Below are 20,311 nucleotides of genomic sequence, written 5' to 3'. Positions count from 1 at the left end.
CCATGTTGCTGCTTCCAGTCAAAACCTAGGGAATATCAGCGCTTGAAAGAAACTTCAATAACATGGAGGGGTCCTTCCTTGGGTTCAAAGGGGGAGAAACAGGCAAAGTGAGGAAACATGACTTGACCACATGTTGTTGGTCCCATAGCTGGAACTGGTGCTTCCCCAGCCTCTCCCGCCTCTGTCTCCTTTAGAAAGGTACCCTCTCCCCTTCTCCACTGGTTTCTCCCAGGTCCGGCAGGTCAGAAGGAGGTAGGAGCCTCCTCTCCATACAGTCACCTGCTCCCGTCCTTAGCCCAGTTCTGTCCATCTCATCACCAAGAACCCCTCTCCTGTCTCATGGACGCAGAGATGGCAACAGCTCCCCTTTGCTGATTCTAGGTCACACACTGCCCTGGCATCCCCAACCCCCTACCTGCACCTCTGTAAATGGTCTCTCTGTTGATACTCTTGTCTTGAACGATGCTCATTTGAGTGAGTCCTCTGTTCCTGGTGGGACCCTAACCTGATTCTCTGCAGTGGCTGGCTCCTTTTATGCCTTCTGTATTACTCGCTTTCCCTGCAGGCATCTCTCTTGTCAGACAGTCACATGGCTTATTCACTCCTCTCAAATGTAAGATCCGCAGGGGCAGGGATCTATCTCTGACCTATGCCCTACTCTAGTCCCCAGGTCTCAAACATGAATGACACACAGCATATGAATAAATATTTGCTGAATTAATGGACATCCCAGTGGGAAAACCTAAGCTCCCACTTTCACGGGAAAATCTTACCCAATAACTGCATCCATTTATTAACTGACCAATTACAAGGTAAGTGAAGAAAAGCCAAGAGACTTGGGGTTCAACTGGGCTCCAGATCTCTCACTTTGGACTGGATGTTCATCTCTCTGTTGTGAAAGTAGTTAATATCCATTGAACCTATTCTGCATGGGAGTTCAAAGGATCAAATGAGATAAAGAGTGTGAAAGTGCTTTACAAAGCATACAAGGACACACGTGCAAGGAATCCTTACCTTGGTTATAGGGAGAAACCTATAGGTCTCTCTTATGTGCAGAGACCTCTTATCTGGTTATCTCAGCTCTCACAACAGAGAACCCAGGAGAAAACATTATCTAGTCTCTCATGCAGCCCATCCCTCAAGGTCCTGCCCCTAATCACAGCAGAATCTTCCAGACTCTCCTTCAATGCCATTTCCCCCTCTCTCTATCGCCAGTCCTAATGAGCTGGTTTTTCTGTATCCCAAATAGCAAGGCAAACTTTGAAAAAGCAAAACTCAAGGAGGGAAGTTACCTGAGTCCAGAATTCAAAAAAAATCAGACAGTGGGCAAAACAACTCCAATAACACTTTTATAATCCTCCAAGAAACATGAATAAATTTATGTTCTCAAGGACTATCCTGAATGGTACATATATTTACATATGCCTTTATGAAGACTCCGTGTTTGTATCATCTGTATTAGGAAGCAGGGAATTATATGAGAGACTTTAGAACAATTTCTATATAAAAAGATGTTGCGGAGGACCTTAAGTGCTACCTCACCAAATGTATTCCCTCTCACTTAGGTTCAAGGTCAAATTTGCAACCCAACTGCAGAAACTAGAGGGCCGTATGGTTTGAATATGTGTATTCTATTTTTTCCTCCTAGTTTCAACATTCTATTTTAATTTGTGCTTTTCCTGGTTCTTATTTTTTAATTTATTATTTATATTATGCTGTTTTATTGTTTTTCTTGTAAGCTACCTCTGAAATTTTGTGGAACAAGACAGGAATATAAATAAATCAATACATACACCCTGCATATAGTATAATGCTCTGCAAAAGTAGCCATTCAGAAAAACATACTTTCTACAAAGAAGATGACAATACCAGATGAATGGAAGTATGTCTGAATTATTATTATCTTTAGTCTTATTTTTCCATCTTCTATGAATAATTCTGATCTTTATCATCTTTTCCATCTCCTAATCACTACTGTAATTGAGGACCGTGGCGAAGGGAATAAAGCTTTGTAAACTGGTCACAAAGGTAATGGTAAATGCCACATAAAGGGTAAATCTGAGGCTGAAAAATCAATGAAAATACCTTGGAAAACAATTCCACGCATGATCCCATTCTTCCTTTTTCTTTTACTTTTATGAGGCAAACCTCCTCTGGAGGAAATCTAAGCCAGTTCTAGCCCATTTGCGTTTCTCTATAAAACCAGAGAGAAGGGCAATAAAATCAAAATTGACCCATGGCTCAAAGGTTCGCATTATCCTGAGGACTCACAATGTTATCACATTCCTCTTTCTTTCTGAAATTCTAAGTAAGATGGTAAGCCAGCCAAAAAGCTGAAAGGGTGCTGGATTTTCCGAGGCAGAAGTCAAAGAACCCGAGAATTGGCCTTCAGCATCCTCCTCTGCTGAGAAACACAGTTCAGTCACACGTCCCTTGTTAGGAGCTAATAAATCATCAGCGACTCCCGTGGGAGCAGCAGCGCATGAAGACTCAGCCCGACTCCACGCCTAGCTCTCTGCATCCGGACTGCAGCAGAGACTGGCCAGGGTGAGGGAACCCAAGTTCTCGGCCCAGTTCTGACCGTGTCTCAGTGTGTGACCTTGAACGAGCCCTCCATCCTGTGCCTTTGGTAACTAGAGATAATTCCTGACCCACCAGCTTTCCCAGGCACCCATGAAACTAACACTGGACCACATTTTGGGGCCATGCCCCACAGCATGCGGGATCTTAGTTCCCCAACCAGGGACTGAGCCCGCACTCCCTGCATTGAAAACTCAGAGTCTTAACCTCTGGACTACCAGAGAAGTCCTAACACTAGATAAATTATGATGATACTTAGCTGCATCCATGGGAGTTGGCTGCTCTGAATCTGTGTTCCTTTCGCCCTCTCTGTACAGTTCTAATATCATACCTACCCGATAATCTTATAATTTTCTGTTTACATGTTTGTCCACACAGCTAAACTGAGAGCCCCATGAGGACAGAAATTAGGTCAAATTCATTTTGCCATCTCTCAGTTTCTAAAACATTATTGGACACTGAGCAGGCACTTAATAAATGGTTTCTAAATGTCAAAAAAGAAAGAAATTGTTGAAAACTACTCAACAACAAAATCTTTAAGATGTCTGACTTTGTGGCATCACACACACACACACACACACACACCCAGATCCTCAAAGATGGGAAATAAAAACTTGCTGTCGTAAAGCAGAAGGTCTCTAATGACCTTTCAACAGTCTAGAGGCTGCCCACAAAATAAACTTCAGTTTTTAAGGACTTTCCAGGTTACAAAACAAACAGTTTTCTATCCAGTCTTTACAAAAACTTTGCAAGACAGATAATTCTCACCCCGATTTACCTAAAAGGGAAAACTGAGTTGGAGAGAATTGAAGTCATTTGTCCACAAACACCCATCCTTGGGAACTCACCAGTTAACTGCTGTGAAACCAGCCGGCTGGGCACGTTTGATTAGTTCAATAAAGTAAGTCAACTGAGTGGAACACCCAGGGCAGCCAGCCAGGTGCACTGGGGGATAAAAGACGACCCAGACACATCTCAAGGACTGTCTTGGGAGTCTAAGCCACAGAACGTAGTCATCGAGAAAGACACGGAACTTGATGGGAGTTCCAAGGAAAGAGCATACAGGATGAACCGGGGCACAGAGATGTTCGGTCTGGAGGGGGGGCCCAGGTGAGACGTAGGGTAGGACATTCCAACAAAGGGAACAGCGAAAGTAAAACCAGAGGGTAGTCATGTTAACAGGCAGAGAAGCGGGAGAGACAGAGAGGGCAAAAGAGGAAAGAGATGGAAATGGACATCGCGAGACACTGGTTTCAAGGTTCCGGGAACATCTCAGCGGGGGTATCTAGCCAGTCGCTACCAACATGGGTGTGGAACGGGAGAAAGGAGAAATAGGAATTCAAGGCTGTAATTATCCTGTTCAGAGTAAGAATGAGGAGGCCAAGGAATGTGGAGAAGACAACCCTGAAAATGGGGGAGGAGGGAGAGGAAGCAGAGTGTGGTCCAGGAGGAAGAAACAGAAGGGCAGATATTAGTGGATCAGTGGCCCCTCCCTGGATCTCAGCTGCCAGAAGATGGAGGTTCAATGCACAGGTCTTCATTCAGTAAATGCAGCAAGATGAAGGAGGAGGAAAAGGCCATGAAATGCGGGCAGTAAAAAATCACTTGTGACACCCGAAGAAGCAGTTTTGGTCCAGCCAAGGAGGATGTAAGGCAAGTTAATACAAGTGAACAGTGAACTGGATTAGAAATGATGGCAAATTCCAGGACTTTGACAGTGAAAGTGACAGTCACTCAGTCGTGTCTGACTCTTTGTGACCCCATGGACTATACAGTCCATGGAATTCTCCAGGCCAGGATACTGGAGTACGTAGTCTTTCCCTTCTCCAGCGGATGAAGATTCCCACATTGCAGGTGGATTCTTTACCATCTGAGCCACAAGGGAAGCCCAAGAATACTGGAGTGGGTAGCCTATCCCTTATCCAGGGGATCTTCCCAACCCAGGAATTGAACCGGGGTCTCCTGCATTGCAGGCAGATTCTTTACCAACTGAGCTAAGTGATGGCAAATTCCAGGACTTTGACAGAGGCCACAAGAAAACACAAGACACATCTTCCGATCTCTTGCTGCCTCTGGTGGTCCTCAGTTATTGGCGTTGTTCAGTTGCTAAATCATGCTAAGTCACAAAGTCTCTGCAACACCATGGACAGCAATATGCCAGGCTTCCCCGTCTTCCACTGTCTCCTGGAGTTTGCTCAAACTCATGCCATCCAACCATCTCATCCTCTGTTGTCCCCTTCCCCTCCTGCCCTCAGTCTTTCTCAGCATCAGGGTCTTTTTCAGTGAGTTGGCTCTTTGCATCAGGTGGCCAAAGTGTTGGAGCTTCAGCTTCAGCATCAGTCCTTTCAGTGAATATTCAAGGTTGATTTCCTTTAGGATTGACTGGTTTGATCTGGCTGCCTAATTTATCATTCCCTAGACTTTTCTCTAAATGACTCTTTTCAACTCAAAGCTGCCTCAAAAGTGAAAGGTCGACCACCTCAGAGTGACAAGTGTTCTGAGGGATGAGTAACAGCAGCCCCTTTGGAAAGAGCCTCCCACCTGCAGGGGGCCCTTATGGACAAGACACCTGAGCATGGATGTAAATTCATGGTGTCACCCCACCATCACCTGTGTCCCTTCCATCACCCACCCGTGTCCCAACCGCCTATCTGGTACCCAAATGCTGGGGGTCCTGTTTCAAACACAAACACGCCCAGATTCAAAAATCAAGCCACAAGGCAGACAGGATCAGTCAGACATGGTGACAAGGATGCTGAGCTCAGAAGAGGCATTTTCAGGCTGATCTGCCCTCCCTGGTGGTTAGTTTCTTTAAACATCAAGGCAGAGTCTTAGACTAAAAGGCCACTGAGATGTCTTTCTTCTCAAAAATGAATAAAAACCAGCCATGATTTGGGCAGTTATTAAAACATTTTGGAGATAGTGAAAAGAAAGCAGCTGAGCTTGGGATCAAGTGGAAGGTGTCCGCGCAGGTTCAGGGAAAGGAGAGGAAGGACAGAGACCCGGGGTGAAGGCTGGGGGACAGCCCCAGCCCCATGAGAAATGGGACCCCCTCTACACCTGGGGGCAGGTGGGGCACCCCCTCCATTGTCTGTTGAAAGAATGCCCTGGCCCCCCATCAGCGCGGCCTGCAGTGGGAGGGTCCTTACCCATCGTGTTGTTGGCTCGAGAGCAGGTTGTGCGCTTCAGGATCTCATGCACCTGAAACAGACAAGAGTGAGGCTGTGAGCACCTGAGCCACGTGCTGCAGCCCTGGCCTGGTGTGTGTGTGTGGAGGGCTGGGGGTGGTACCCAGGCAGGTGCCAGCTCACAGACTCCCGGTCAAGCCCATTCAACAGAGCATCTAACCTCCTCACATACACGCCACAGCTTGCCCCCTCTCCCCCAAAAAATGAAGGAAAGGTTGTATGTTGACTGAAGTTACAGGAGGGAAGGGGACCCCAGACCCACACCCCTCTGCGAGGCTAGAGAGGACACTTGAGGGGTGGGGAGAGGCAAGGAGGAGGGGTGCCCTCCCCACCAGCCCCAACAGCAAGCTCTGGGCGGGTCCTGAGGGCCGGTGGTCCCCTCTGTAACAGAGCTGTCTCTCGGAGATGTTTGGGGGAACCATGAAAGTGCCTTGGGAATTGGAAAAGGGCCCTCTACATCTTGGTCACTGGGAGTATTACTTCTCTGCTTTTTGCCTGAGCATCTTGCCTCCCCAGGCAGAGGAGGTCTCCCAGGTCCTCAAGACTCCACGTCTCAGAGAGCACCCTGGGCACATAGCAGATGGCTGCCCAAGGACCGCTGCTCATTAACAGATCAACAGTCCCTGAGTGGGGAGCTTGCATGGACCCTGTCGCTCACTGTGAGGGCAGAGTGCTGACAGCATCCGAGCCAAGGAAGCCCAGGGGGGCAGCATAAACCTGCTGGCCAATCAGTGCCCTCCAGTGGGTCCCAAGCCTGTGCCCAGCTCTAAGGAGATGCCAGGGACAGAACTCTGTGCTAGGACATGTGACTGGCCTGCCCAGACGGCCACAGGGAAGAGGGCATGAGGAGACGGGACTAAGGAGATGCGGGCAAGGTCCTCAGACCAAAGTCCGGGTCAGAGCAGACCCCAAGACAAACCTCAAGCCTCTTTCTCTGTCACAGAGTGGGGGAGACTGGGGAATGAGCAGGAGGGGAAGGAAGACGCCTCCAGGGCAAGAAAAGATGTGTTACTCCATCACCATTCACACTCCCACATTCCAGCCACAGACCAGAAGGAGTGGAAAATAAATGACTTCCAGCAGAATGGGGCCCAAGAATGTTTAATTCACTTATAACACGGTGCCGTATTCAACAGCAATAATAATCAGGAACAGCATTTATATGGCAGTCCATTATTTTACAAGCACTTTGCAATTATCGGGTAATTTCCACGACTCCCTATAACATCCCCCCCAAGACGTGGGACCTGAGCCGTGGTGAGAGTTAAACTGCTTGTAACAGCATCAGTCAGGACAATGGGAGGTTCATGCTTTTTTCCACAGGCAGATAAAAGAAATCATATGCCCGTTTTAAATCTTCTAGAACACCAGGGAACTGGAGTGTTTTCCTGCCCATTCTGCAGGCAGAGTCAAGGCTATGTTTTCAGCATGACTTAGAAACGTTCTGCAGCTTCCTGCAATCCTCGGTCCTTTCTCACCCTGCTCATCACCCTGCTGACATGGAAGCCCCTCTAAGTTGTTGCTGTCGTTCAGTCCCTAAGTTGGGCCCGACTCCTTGTGACTACAGCACGCCAGGCTTCCCTGTCCATGGGCTACAGCACGCCAGGCTCCCCTGTCCTTCACTATCTCCCTGAGTTTGCTCAAATTCATGTCCATTGAATTGGTGATACTATCTAACCATCTCATCCTCTGCCGCCCTCTTCTCCTCTTGCCCTCAATCTTTCCCAGCCTCAGGGTCTTTTCCAATGAGCCAGCTCTCTGCATCAGGTGACAAGTACTGGAGCTTCAGCTTTATTCAGGGTTGATTTTCTTTAGGATTGACTGGTTTGATCTCCTTGCTGTCCAAGGGACTCTCAAGAGTCTTCTCTAGCACCACAATTAGAAAGTATCAATTCTTTGGTGCTCAGCCTTCTTTATGGTCCAACTCCCACATCTGTACATGACTACTGGAAAAACCATAGCTTTGACTAGATGGACCTTTGTTGGCAAAATGATGCTTTGTAATACGCTATCTAGGTCTGTTATAGCTTTTCTTCCAAGGAGCAAAAGTCTTTTAATTTTGTGGCTGCAGTCACTGTCTGCAGTGATTTTGGAACACAAGAAATTAAAATCTGTCACTGTTTCCAATTTTTCCTTATCTATGCTTTGAAGTGATAAGACCAGATGCCATGATCTTCATTTTTTTAATGTTGAGTTTTAAGCCAGATTTTTCACTCTCTTCTTTTGCCTTCATCAAGAGACTCTCTAGTTCCTCTTTACTTTCTGCCAGTACAGTGGTATCACCTGCATATGTGAGGTTGCTGATATTTCTCCTGGCAATCTTGATTCCAGCTTGTGATTCAATCAGCCTAGCATTATTTTGCATGATGTACTTTGCACATAAGTTAAATAAGCAGGGTGACAATTTATAGCCTCGATATACTCCTTTCCCAGTTCTGAACCAGTCAGTTATTCAATGCAAGGTTCACCCTTATTCCTCCTCCTTATCTGAAACCTAAGTCCTTCCCGAGGGAAACACGATGCTGTGTTTCCACTGTGACCAGCATTCCTGGGGCCCATCTTTCTCTCTCCTCTTCTCTCCGTAGGCTGGATGCTCTCCGGGTAGGTAGAGGACAAAGATATAGTGAACAGAGATGCCCTACAGCTCAGACTGGGGCCGCAGGGTCCAGGCCTTAGGCAGATTTTCATTAGACTCAACCATCCTGCAAAATCCAGAACCCTGACTTTGAAAGGGAAAAAGGCAGTAGGCGAGCACTGGGAAATGCAGGGCATACATGTATCCCACCTGCTCTCTAGACCCTGTGCAAACCCCCCAGCAATTACCACGGCAGCCAGCCTCACTGCCCTCAACACAGCTCACCAGTTAGCCCCCATGATCACCCACGCTATACTTATTTATGGTTTGGATTTATTATATTTCAATGGATAGACTAGAAAATTTCTGGAAAGCATCATTTTGCATACATAGAGGAAATTAATTAACTTCTGCTGTTTACTAACATTTCCTGGGGTTTTTTGTTCGTTTGTTGGTTGGTTGGTTGGTGGTAGTTGTTGCTGTGCAGTCTTGCCTGTCCTGTAGCTTCTGAGATACAATACATTTTCAAATATGTATTTCAAATATTTAAATAGTTAAATAAAGCAACAAAAAAGACAGTAGAAGAATGGCTAACATCATGAATGTTGGCTTCTATTGAACAGGCTGGTAATTGTGTCCTTGGACAAACAGGCCAACTCTAACATTCTCTGACACATCAAATGCCCAGGACCCTTTGAGGATGAAAGAAAGAGTCACAGAGGCTCAGCAGTGAGCACTTCTTTGGACACCAACTATATGCCTGAATTTTTTTAATTCATTACATCGTAGAGCCTCAGTCTCCTCAACTGTCAAGCAAGGGAGTCACCTGACTAGCCGAAAGTCCCTCCACCCCTGGTCCCAAGCTCTGATAGTCCTTGCTTTCATGATTCCAAGCAGGGCCCGGGTGGCACAACCATAAAGAGGAGATATCCTTCACAACCTGAGACTATTTCACCACTGAGATTGGGAAGCTCCTGAATTCTCCTCCCCATTGCTAGGCAACTCCAAGCAAAGGATGATGGGAGGCAGCAGGGATGGAGAGAGAGATGCCCTGTCAAAGGGGACTCAGGCTTCCCCACCCCCTCCCGAACCCAGCAGAACTGGTTAAGCACCTGGTTAGCTGGTTTACTTACAATGCGACTACGGGTGGCATTATCAAAGAAGGTGTCCTTGTCCCGGATGTCGTACCTGCAGACACCAAGAAAGCCTGTCAATGCATGCCATTATCCTGGGACCTCCTGTCACCCCGGGCCCAGGGCAAGCCTCTAGAAAACAACATAGCTAGATGAGTAAGACACACACACACACTTACACACACTCACACACACTCATACACACACTCTACACTCTTTCCGACCCAGTAATTCTGAAAACTTGTCATAGAAATGTATCATTAGGAAAACAAACTCAACAGAAGGAGAGAAGTTCCCTACATTAAAACATTCCTTTCAGAGTTACTTTTAACAAAGATTATGGGCGGAATATGCAATTTCAAAACCTAAAGGATAGATCATCATGCAGCTGTTTGAAAATTATAATTATGAAAACTTTAGAAATACTGTAGAAACGTTTAGACTATGATACGAAAATATTACACGATGATAAGTTTTAAAAAGAAAAGTAAGTAAAAAGGGTTCCCGTGTATGGACAAAATTTTTTTTAAAAAAACCAGCAAATAAGAGTACAGTTTCTAAAAAAAAAAAAAAAAGAGTACAGTTTCTGGATGTTGGGGTTATAATTGTTATTCAAATTTTCATTTAATATTGTCCCTGTTGTCACAAAAATCATGAAACCAAACTCCTAATTATGCAAAACCTGTGTCTGTTCTAAACTTCAAATGTTGACCTTGCACTCAAAAAAACCCAAAAGCCCACCCCTGTGACTGTGCTCAGGGCATTGTGCTGGAGGGAGCACAGATGCCTGAGGCATGCCCCAACCCCAGGAGCCCAGGCACTGCGGTGTGTTTCCATCACTGATGCAGGGTAGAATGTGAGCACTTGTAGAGCCTTGCTATGAAAACTCAAGAGATGGACAGCATGTTTTCACTGGGTATTAAGAACTGGTCTTGAAGGAACCCAGAAGCGGAGTGATGGAGACGCGTGGGAGGCGGCACATCAGATGCCCAGGCAGATGTGGACGAAGGGCCCAGGGAAGGGAGCAAGAACAGCCGGCTGGGAAGTCAACACGCCAGTCCCAGTTTAGCCATTTAAGGCAGCGTGACCTTGGATGGACCCAAAACCTTGGCTTCCTCTCTATTATAGAAGGACGGTTATATCTGGATGGCCGCTTCACAGCCCGACCCCCCAGCCCCCACTACTCACAGGTACATTTTCTCCCTGGAGAACGGGTACGAGAGGTTCTTCATCCTGCTGTTACTGTGCTCGGGCACTCGAGGCTTCAGGGGCTCACTCAGCTTGTGCAGAATCTTGTTGAACGTCTTTGCGATGCTGCCTTGTGACTTGATCTCATACATCTGCGAAGGCAAAGCTACCAGTGAGAGGAGGAGAAGGCTACATCCGACTCAGAGGAGCAGGGCTCGCAGCCAGGGGCACGATCCCCCATAAGGGACACTCGGGGGAAAGGACGAGCCAGGGAAGCAGGCAGAGGGGCCTGCCCTTCCTCCACTGCTCTCACACAGGGGCGAATACTCTCAACCATGCACGGAAGGAGGTGACCTTTGCAGGAGAGGAGGAGCACAGTGAGGGGTCCAAACTTCCTATCCGGCTTCGTTACATCGTCACAGGAGGCCTACTGTGTGATGTCATCATGTGTATGTGTGTAGACGTGCGTCCAGTGGCTCAGCCATGACTCTTTGCAACCCTATGGACGGAAGCCCACCAGACTCCTCTGTCCCTGGGATTTCCCTGGCAAGAATACTGGACTGGGTTGCTATGCCCTCCTCCAGGGGATCTTCCTGACCCAAGGACAGACCCCGGGTCTCCTGCACCTCCTGCATTGGCAGGTGGATCCTTTAGCACTAGTACCACCTGGAAAGCCCATGATGTCACCATACTAAGCACTTTACCCAAGTGAGCTCCAACACGCACTGCACCCAGCTGCATGGATAATCTTACTCTCCTGTTATGATGAGGAAATTAAGGCTCAGAAAGGTGAGAAGAGTGAACAAAGGTCACATAGATGGTAACTGGGTGACTGTTTAGGTTTAACGCTTGTCAACCCAATCTCAAGTCTGTACCCTTCAACTAGACCACGCCCCTGTGTGATCATCCAGCATCACTTCTCTTGCGTTCCTCTTAGTAATGAGTCTGCTTTCAAAGCACTGAACACCTAATGCGTGCTTTACTCAAGCACCTTCTTGAGTAAAGAAGTACCTTTCTGGAGTAAAGCACAGCGTTAGTACCAAGATAATCACTATAGAGCCTATGGTATTAGCTGCTCAGTCGTGTCGGACCCTTTGCAACCCCATGGACTGTAGTCTGCCAGGTTCCTCTGTCCATGGAAGTCTCTGGGCAAGAACACTGGGGTGGGTTGCCATTCCCTTCTCCAGGGGATCTTCAGGACCCAGGGATCGAACCTGGGTCTTCTGCTTGCAGGCAGATTCTTTACCATCTGAGCCACCAGGGAAGTCCATAGACCCTATCGTTTCTTATAATGCATAGAGTATGCTTGCCCACAGTATAGCATCTGGTCTTTCTAATTCACAGATGCTGTCACTGAGACACAGAGATTGTACTCTTCATAGCAAAGCTTTGATGGATTAACATTAACCACAAATTTTTTACACAAGCTCACCTTCCAAGGGGGGCTTCCCAGATGGCGCTAGTGGTAAAGAACCCAGATGCAGGTTCGATCTCTGGGTTGACGTCTGGACTGAGCTGGATTGAATTTGTCCTGTTGCAGTGGATGGCCAGAACAAGAGCCACACTCAGATCCTATGACCTGAAAGGAAGCCAACTGTCTTCTCTTTCATGATATCCTCAAGTTGCTTAAATCTCAAGTGGGAGTAAAACATGTATGAAGCACTTGTAAGATAAATGGAGACAAACGCCACAGAAGGGGCACAAAAAGCTTCAAAGGTCCGAACAGAGGAGACAGCAAGTCCAGCTGAGGGGCCAGGAAAGTGCTTCATAGAAGGAGCAGCATTTCTGACAGACTTGAGCAGAAAGGGCACCTTCCTTTTTCTTTTTGTTCTTTAATGAAATCATGATAATTTGGGGCAAGGAAAGAACCTCCCCAATCTAACAACTAAACGTAAGCCTGGTTTATTTATCTCTCCTAATACTTTTTTCTATGTGTTTTAATTTCAATTACAAAATTAACACAGTTCAAGTAAACAAGAAAACCAAGATCAGGGACTTCCTTGGTGGTCCAGGGGCTAAGAGTCTGCTCTTCCACCACAGGGGCACAGGCTCAGTCCCAGGCCAGGGAACTAAGATTCCTCACACACTGAGGTGCAGTCAAGGACAAAAAAAAAAAAAACAGAAAATAAAAGGGGAAAAAAAGAAACAAAAATCGTAAAGTGTATTAACTAATGCTAACAGCTTCCTTTCACTTCCAACCTCACTCCAGAGGAAACCTTTATCAACAACTCGGAGTATGTTTTATATACTCCATATATATACATATATATATATATATATATATATATATATATATATATATATATATCTTTCTAACACACCTGTGATGGCATTTAACATATTATTCCACAATCTGCTTTTCATGTGCAGCAATGTATCTGAGACACATATCTTTCCAGGTCAGTCCATGTACACCCAGCTTCATGAAGACACCATATTACAGAGCAGACACACGTTCTAATTTGTTGAGTTCCTTCCCTAGAGATGGGCATTTATTGTAGCCTCTACACATGCTGTGAAATTAAAAGACGCTTATTCCTTGGAAGAAAAGTTATGATCAACCTAGATAGCATATTGAAAAGCAGAGACATTACTTTGCCGACTAAGGTCCATCTAGTCAAGGCTATGGTTTTTCCTGTGGTCATGTATGGATGTGAGAGTTGGACTGTGAAGAAGGCTGAGCACCGAAGAATTGATGCTTTTGAACTGTGGTGTTGGAGAAGACTCTTGAGAGTCCCTTGGACTGCAAGGAGATCCAACCAGTCCATTCTGAAGATCAGCCCTGGGATTTCTTTGGAAGGAATGATGCTGAAGCTGAAACTCCAGTACTTTGGCCACCTCATGCAAAGAGTTGACTGATTGGAAAAGACTCTGAGGCTGGGAGGGATTGGGGGCAGGAGGAGAAGGGGATGACAGAGGATGAGATGGCTGGATGGCATCACAGGCTCGATGGACGTGAGTCTGGGTGAACTCCGGGAGTTGGTGATGGACAGGGAGGCCTGGTGTGCTGCAATTCATGGGGTCGCAAACAGTCGGACACGACTGAGCGACTGAACTGAACTGAACACATGCTTTGACCATACTTCTGTCAACCTTACTTTGCAGATACTTTTAATGAATAACACTTGAACAAATATTGGCAACGACATTCCAAGCAAACACAAAAGCAGAGAAGTTCAAACTGGATTTAAGAAGGGTTAGAAACAGCCTTGGAGAAGGCAATGGCGACCCACTCCAGTACTCTTGCCTGGAAAATCCCATGGGTGGAGGAGCCTGATAGGCTGCAGTCCATGGAGTTGCTAAGAATAGGACACGACTGAGTGACTTCACTTTCACTCTTCACTTTCATGCATTGGAGAAGGACATGGCAACCCACTCCAGTGCTCTTGCCTGGAGAATCCCAGGGACGGGGGATCCTGGTGGGCTGCCGTCTCTGGGGTCGCACAGAGTCAGACACGACTGAAGCGACTTAGCAGCAGCAGCAGCAGCAGCAGCAGCAGAAACAGCCTAGGTCTTAGAAAAGACCCTGATGCTGGGAAAGCCTGAAGGCAAAAAAAGGAGAAGGGGGTGGCAGAGGATGAGGTAGTGGATGGCACCAGCAACTCAGTGAGTGTGAGCAAACTCCAGGCGATACTGAAGGACAGGGAAGCCTGGCGTGCTTCAGTCCATGGGATCACAAATAGTTGCACGGCACTTAGCGACTGAACAACAACAACGAGACCCGCCTGGTTCTTGGGCCCTCGGGGCTCTGACAGAGGAGCCGTGACTGTCACAGCAGAAAGGCACATGGGGGCCAGTGTGTGCAGCGGAGGGTGAGGCTGGGCGGAAGTGCCAAGAAGCTGCTCACCTTGGTTACTGTAGCAACACTGCTATGGTTGGGGTTTCTTTGTTTACTAGAACTGTGTTCATTTTGCTGCCGTTGTTCAGTCGCTCAGTTGTGTCTGACTCTTTGCGACCCCACGGACTGCAGCACGCCAGGTTCCCCTGTCCTTCACCATCTCCTGGAGTTTGTTCAAACGTACATCCAGTTGAGTCAATGATGCTATCTAACCATCTCATCCTCTGCTGCCCTCTTCTCCTTTTTGCTTTGCTCTCACAATAAAAACCAAAATTTTCACCACAGCCCATGGGGCCCTGTAGAAGTCTTCACTTTTTTTTTTTTTTTTTTTTTTGCCCCATGATTCAATGCTCACTGCACCCAGCCACTGGTCTTGTGAAGTATTTTTAGCAATCTGCACCCTTTGTCTCCTCCCTCCCCATCACCAACTTCTGTTCACACTTGAGTTCTCACTCAATTGTCACTTCCTTGGGGAGGTCTTTCCTGGCTTCCAGACAAGATCAAGTCCCATCTTCATAGCATTTTGTGAGCCCAAATGCCTCTCCTTCACAGTGCTTATCACAGTTGTGATTTTAAACTTATATGAATGATTATTTGACTCATGCCCAGTCGCCCTGCCAAACAATCTTGATGAAGGCAGGACACTGTTCAAACCATCCCCCTGGTTAAACGAATGAACAAATGAACGATGAATCTCCAGGGACCCAGCACTGATGACAGGAGTGGCTGCCACTCAGGGGGCCCATGCTGGGTATAGGACAGTCAAAAGGTAATAGGCCTTGGTAGGAAGAAACCAGGCTGGAGAATAAAGCCACAGCCCAAAGTCCCTGGCCTGCTGAAAGGTTACCCACCAGCTGCAAAGACTCATGGGAGCCAAGCCTCAGCGGAGACTAGGACAGCCTGTACTTGGGAATTAATAACCCAACACCTGCCCTAGGATCATGTCCTGGCAGATGGTTAGCTGAGCACCTCCAAGATGGTCTTGACCTCCGCTTGGCAGTGGATCCAGAAGAGCTCCCTAGAGAATGGGGCTAAAGGGAATGTGGCCTGCGGCATGTCTTTGGAGGAACCAGGAATGGGTCCAGGATAAATTCTGCCTGTTCCTGGATGGGGAGATGGGTGCTTCGTGCACGTGTGCTAAGTCACTCAAGTCATGTCCAACTCTGCATGACCCCATGGACTATGGCCAGCTGGGCTCCTCTGTCCATGGGACTCTCCAGGCAAGAATACTAGAGTGGGCTGCCATGCCTTCCTCCAGGGGATCTTCCTGACCCAGGGATCAAGCCCGCATCTCCTGCAGTTCATGCATTGGCAGGCAGGTTCTTTACCCCTAGCACCATCTGGGAAGCCCCAGTGGGTGCTCCAAATCCCTGCAAATAGCATCATCCACCTCCAAGAGAAATGTAAATGGTTTTGAAGGCCAGGGTCAAGGTGACCTCCACCCCACAGCCCTGCTGCAGGCCCTACATACACACCCGGGCAGGTACCTTGGCCCACTTCCCAGACCGCAGAGATGCTCGGGGATGCAGCTTGGCACAGGTTCACAGTCAGACAGTGGGCAGCCCCATGCACGACACCATGGGTGCTAAGCTTGGAGGACAAAGCACCTGCTTCTTCCCCTCGTCACTTTGCACGTGTTGTCCCTGTTCCTGGAGTCACGCCCCTCCCGCTCCACCTGGCCACCCCACTTCTCCTTCTCCACCCGGCTCAAGTACCAGCTTTCTCAGGAAACCTTCCCTAGAATCCTATGAATAAACACTGCATGCTAATGTTGGCCACACTTTTTTCTAACTCGTGGTTCACTCGTCTGTCTCCCCAGCAAACTGTGGGTGTCTGGGGAGCATGCCCTGCGTGCCTGGCATGCAGGAGGAGCACAATAATGTCTACAGAGTGAATAACCTGGGTCCTGACCATTGCTGACACTAACGAGCTGTGTAACTCTGGGCAAGGTGCTTTCCCTCTCAAGAGTCCTGATCTCTAAAGAGAGAATTGGGGAACTTCCACTTCCCACTATGACGGATGAACAGGGTGCAGACTTACCCCAGCTGAGCCAACCAAAATACTCAGACTAAAAAACACGAAACAGTGGTTGCTGTGGTTGGAATGTTTCTGTTCCCACAAAATTCCTATCTTGAGTCTTAATGCCCAGTGATGGTTATTGGAGGGTGGAACCTTTAGGAGGTGATTAGGTCATGAGGGTGGAGTCCTCGTGAACTGGATTAGTGCCCTTCTAAAACAGACCCCACAGAGCTCCCAGCCCCTTCCTCCATGTGAGGACAAAGCAAGGAGGTGTGAGCTACGAACCAGGAAGGGTTCATACCCTTCGTACCACCATGCTGGTACCCTGGTCTCAGACTTTCAGTCTCCAGAACTAGGTGAAGTAAACTCCTGTTGTTCATAAGACCCCAGTCTGTGATATTTTGGTGGTTGTTGTTCAGTTGCTCAGTCATGTCCAACTCTTTGTGATCCCAAGGATGGCAGCACACCAGGCTTCCCTGTCCTTCACCATCTCCCAGAGTTTGCTCCAACTCATGTCCATTGAGTTAGTGATGCCATCCAACCATCTTATCATCTGTGTTGCCCCTTTTTTCTCCCAGCCTCCATTTCTCCCAGTATCAGGGTTTTTTTCCAATGAGTTGGCTCTTCCCATCAGGTGGCCAAAGTACTGGCACATCAGCTTCAGCATCAGTCCTTTCAGTGAATATTCAGGGTAGATTTCTTTTAGGATTGACTGGTTTGATCCCCCTGGTATTTTGCTGGAGCACCCCAAGAAGACTAAGGAAGCCAGTTTTCAAGATACCAGACCTTGGGCAGCAACGACTTCCTGAGAGAAAGAAAGAGGATGAGTCCTGGGCTTGCTGCAGCTCACTGTCCAGAGAAAGGTACAGGGCTGCAGGGCAGGAAGGGCAAACAGGTGGAGCCCAGCACACTCCCTGGGCTGAGGCTAGGCAGTAGGTCAGGGGAGACCAGAGCAACCAGAGCTCCCGGGGCAGAGCAGCCAAGGGAGAGAGTTTCGTGAAGAATCCTAGACAGTCCTCCTGAGAAGCTGCCGGACACTAGAGAAAAGCCATCTGCAAGGCTGGGAACAGCCCCTCTTCCCACCAGCCTGGATGGAAAGCTCACCATTCGAGGGGCATTGTGGCAGAGTCCTGGGGTCCGCTCAGCAGTAGGGATAATTAGCCCAAGGCTGAGCACCTCTCCTAATCCACTTCACAGATTATAAAAGACAGAACTTGACTAAATGGCTTTTAAAGTACCATCCAAGTCTAACCTTCTATGACTTTAGTGGCAAGAATACACGGAAGAACTGTACAAAAAAGATCTTCACGACCCAGATAGTCACGATGATGTGATCACTAATCTAGAACCAGACATCTTGGAATGTGAAGTCAAGTGGGCCTTAGAAAACATCACTATGAACAAAGCTAGTGGAGGTGATGGAATTCCAATTGAGCTGTTTCAAATCCTGAAAGATAATGCTGTGAAAGTGCTGCACTCAATATGCCAGCAAATTTGGACAACTCAGCAGTGGCCACAGGACTGGAAAAGGTCAGTTTTCATTCCAATTCCAAAGAAAGGCAATGCAAAAGAATGCTCAAACTACCGCATAATTGCACTCATCTCACATGCTAGTAAAATAATGCTCAAAATTCTCAAAGCCAGGCTTCAGCAATATGTGAACCATGAACTTCCAGATGTTCAAGCTGGTTTTAGAAAAGGCAGAGAAACCCGAGATCAAATTGCCAACATCCGCTGGATCATGGAAAAAGCAAGAGAGTTCCAGAAAAACATCTATTTCTGCTTTATTGACTATGCCAAAGCCTTTGACTGTGTGGATCACAATACACTGTGGAAAATTCTGAATGAGATGGGAATACCAGACCACCTGATCTGCCTCTTGAGAAATCTGTATGCAGGTCAGGAAGCAAGAGTTAGAACTGGACATGGAACAACAGACTGGTTCCAAATAGGAAAAGGAGGATGTCAAGGCTGTATATTGCTTATTTAACTGCTTATTTAACTTATATGCAGAGTACATCATGAGAAACACTGGAATGGAAGAAACACAAGCTGGAATCAAGATTGCAGGGAGAAATATCAATAACCTCAGATATGCAGGTGACACCACCCTTATAGCAGAAAGTGAAGAGGAGCTAAAAAGCCTCTTGATGAAAGTGAAAGAGGAGAGTGAAAAAGTTGGCTTAAAGCTCAACATTCAGAAAACGAAGATCATGGCATCCGATCCCATCACTTCATGGGAAATAGATGGGGAAACAGTGGAAACAGTGTCAGACTTTATTTTTTTGGGCTCCAGAATCACTGCAGATGGTGACTGCAGCCATGAAATTAAAAGACGCTTACTCCTTGGAAGAAAAGTTATGATCAACCTAGATAGCATATTCGGTCCATCTAGTCAAGGCTTTGGTTTTTCCTGTGGTCATGTATGGATGTGAGAGTTGGACTGTGAAGAAGGCTGAGTGCTGAAGAATTGATGCTTTTGAACTGTGGTGTTGGAGAGGACTCTTGAGAGTCCCTTGGACTGCAAAGAGATCAAACCAGTCCATTCTGAAGGAGATCAACCCTGGGATTTCTTTGGAGGGAATGATGCTAAAGCTGAAACTCCAGTACTTTGGCCACCTCATGCGAAGAGTTGACTCATTGGAAAAGACTCTGATGCTGGGAGGGATTGGGGGCAGGAGGAGAAGGGGACAACCGAGGATGAGATGGCTGGATGGCATCACGGACTCGATGGACATGAGTCTGGGTGAACTCTGGGAGATGGTGATGGACAGGGAGGCCTGGCATGCTGCGATTCATGGGGTCGCAAAGAGTCAGACACGACTGAGCGACCGAACTGAATTGAACTGAGACAGTTCATGAAAAGGAAACATTTGTTCATAGCACACACACATCTGGGCATCTCCTGGGTACCAGGCGCTGAGTTTAGAGGTGGATTGCTCCAAGGGCTGAAGAAGCCCAGCAGTGAGGAGGACCCCTCCTCACCTCATACGCAGAATGCTCAGCCATGCAACCAGCGCTGGAACCCCACAGGCTCCCTGTCAGCAGGGTCCACAAAGACTCTGCCAGCCAGTCCCACCAGCTGCATTTGCATCACTGTGTCACAGATGGGGAAACTGAGCCTCAGAGAAGTGGGGAATTGCCAGCATTGGGGGGTGAACCCAGCCCTCAGGACCCAGGCTTCCTGACTTCCCCATCCAGGCTCTCTCCTCAAACCTCTGATCCTTGGAAAGGCTCCGTGGTCCTCGAGAAGGAAGCGAGCCAGAGCTCCCTCTCAGCCCCCCACCAAGCCCAGCAGCCCAGCTCTTCCCCAGTGTCCCATGGGGTCCAGGAAAGGCGCCCCGATCCTCTTTAGTATTACTAATATGATCAGCGGCAGCATCATTATTACTGTTATTCTTGGACATAGGAGAATGAAGAACATCCTTAGAAATGGCAGGACACATGTTCACCAGCTGGTCCCCATTATGCCCTCCCCGGGTACATGATACGCCTTTCATGTGCTTAAAATCATAAATAATTTTTAAAGTATGTTGCTCTCATTTTTCATCCCAGGGCTCAAATGTGGTTCTCATAAAAGCTCACTTTGGCTCCACTGTCACAGGCTAAGAGGTTTACCGAGATGCCTTCTTCTGTTACTTCTTTCCCCTCGACCCCGCTCGTCTCCCCCAGCCTCTCCCCTCCAGAGGGGCACAGTAGTGTGGTCTGAGGGCTAATTTGTTTCCTTCCTGCCTTGGAATCATGTTCCTTCACGGGATGCAAGGAATCGAGGCTGTAGTGATAGTCTATC

The 20,311-nt window shown here is 47.6% G+C and overlaps 1 protein-coding gene across 1 annotated transcript in view; it reads right to left on the bottom strand.

The window, feature by feature from the left end:
- ANO2 (anoctamin 2) overlaps positions 1–20,311 on the bottom strand; it is a 334,451-nt gene that overhangs the window by 240,041 nt on the left and 74,099 nt on the right. Inside the window, exons 4-6 of the mRNA XM_013964246.2 lie at positions 10,665–10,816; positions 9,477–9,531; positions 5,730–5,781 (exon numbers count right to left, since the gene is read on the bottom strand). Coding sequence (XP_013819700.2) covers positions 5,730–5,781; positions 9,477–9,531; positions 10,665–10,816 — 259 coding nt within the window. The remainder of the gene's footprint in view (positions 1–5,729; positions 5,782–9,476; positions 9,532–10,664; positions 10,817–20,311) is intronic.

The sequence above is a fragment of the Capra hircus genome, chromosome 5 (assembly GCF_001704415.2).
Source record: "Capra hircus breed San Clemente chromosome 5, ASM170441v1, whole genome shotgun sequence".
Classification (NCBI taxonomy): Eukaryota; Metazoa; Chordata; class Mammalia; order Artiodactyla; family Bovidae; genus Capra; species Capra hircus.
This window is presented reverse-complemented; position numbering and strand designations above follow the sequence as displayed.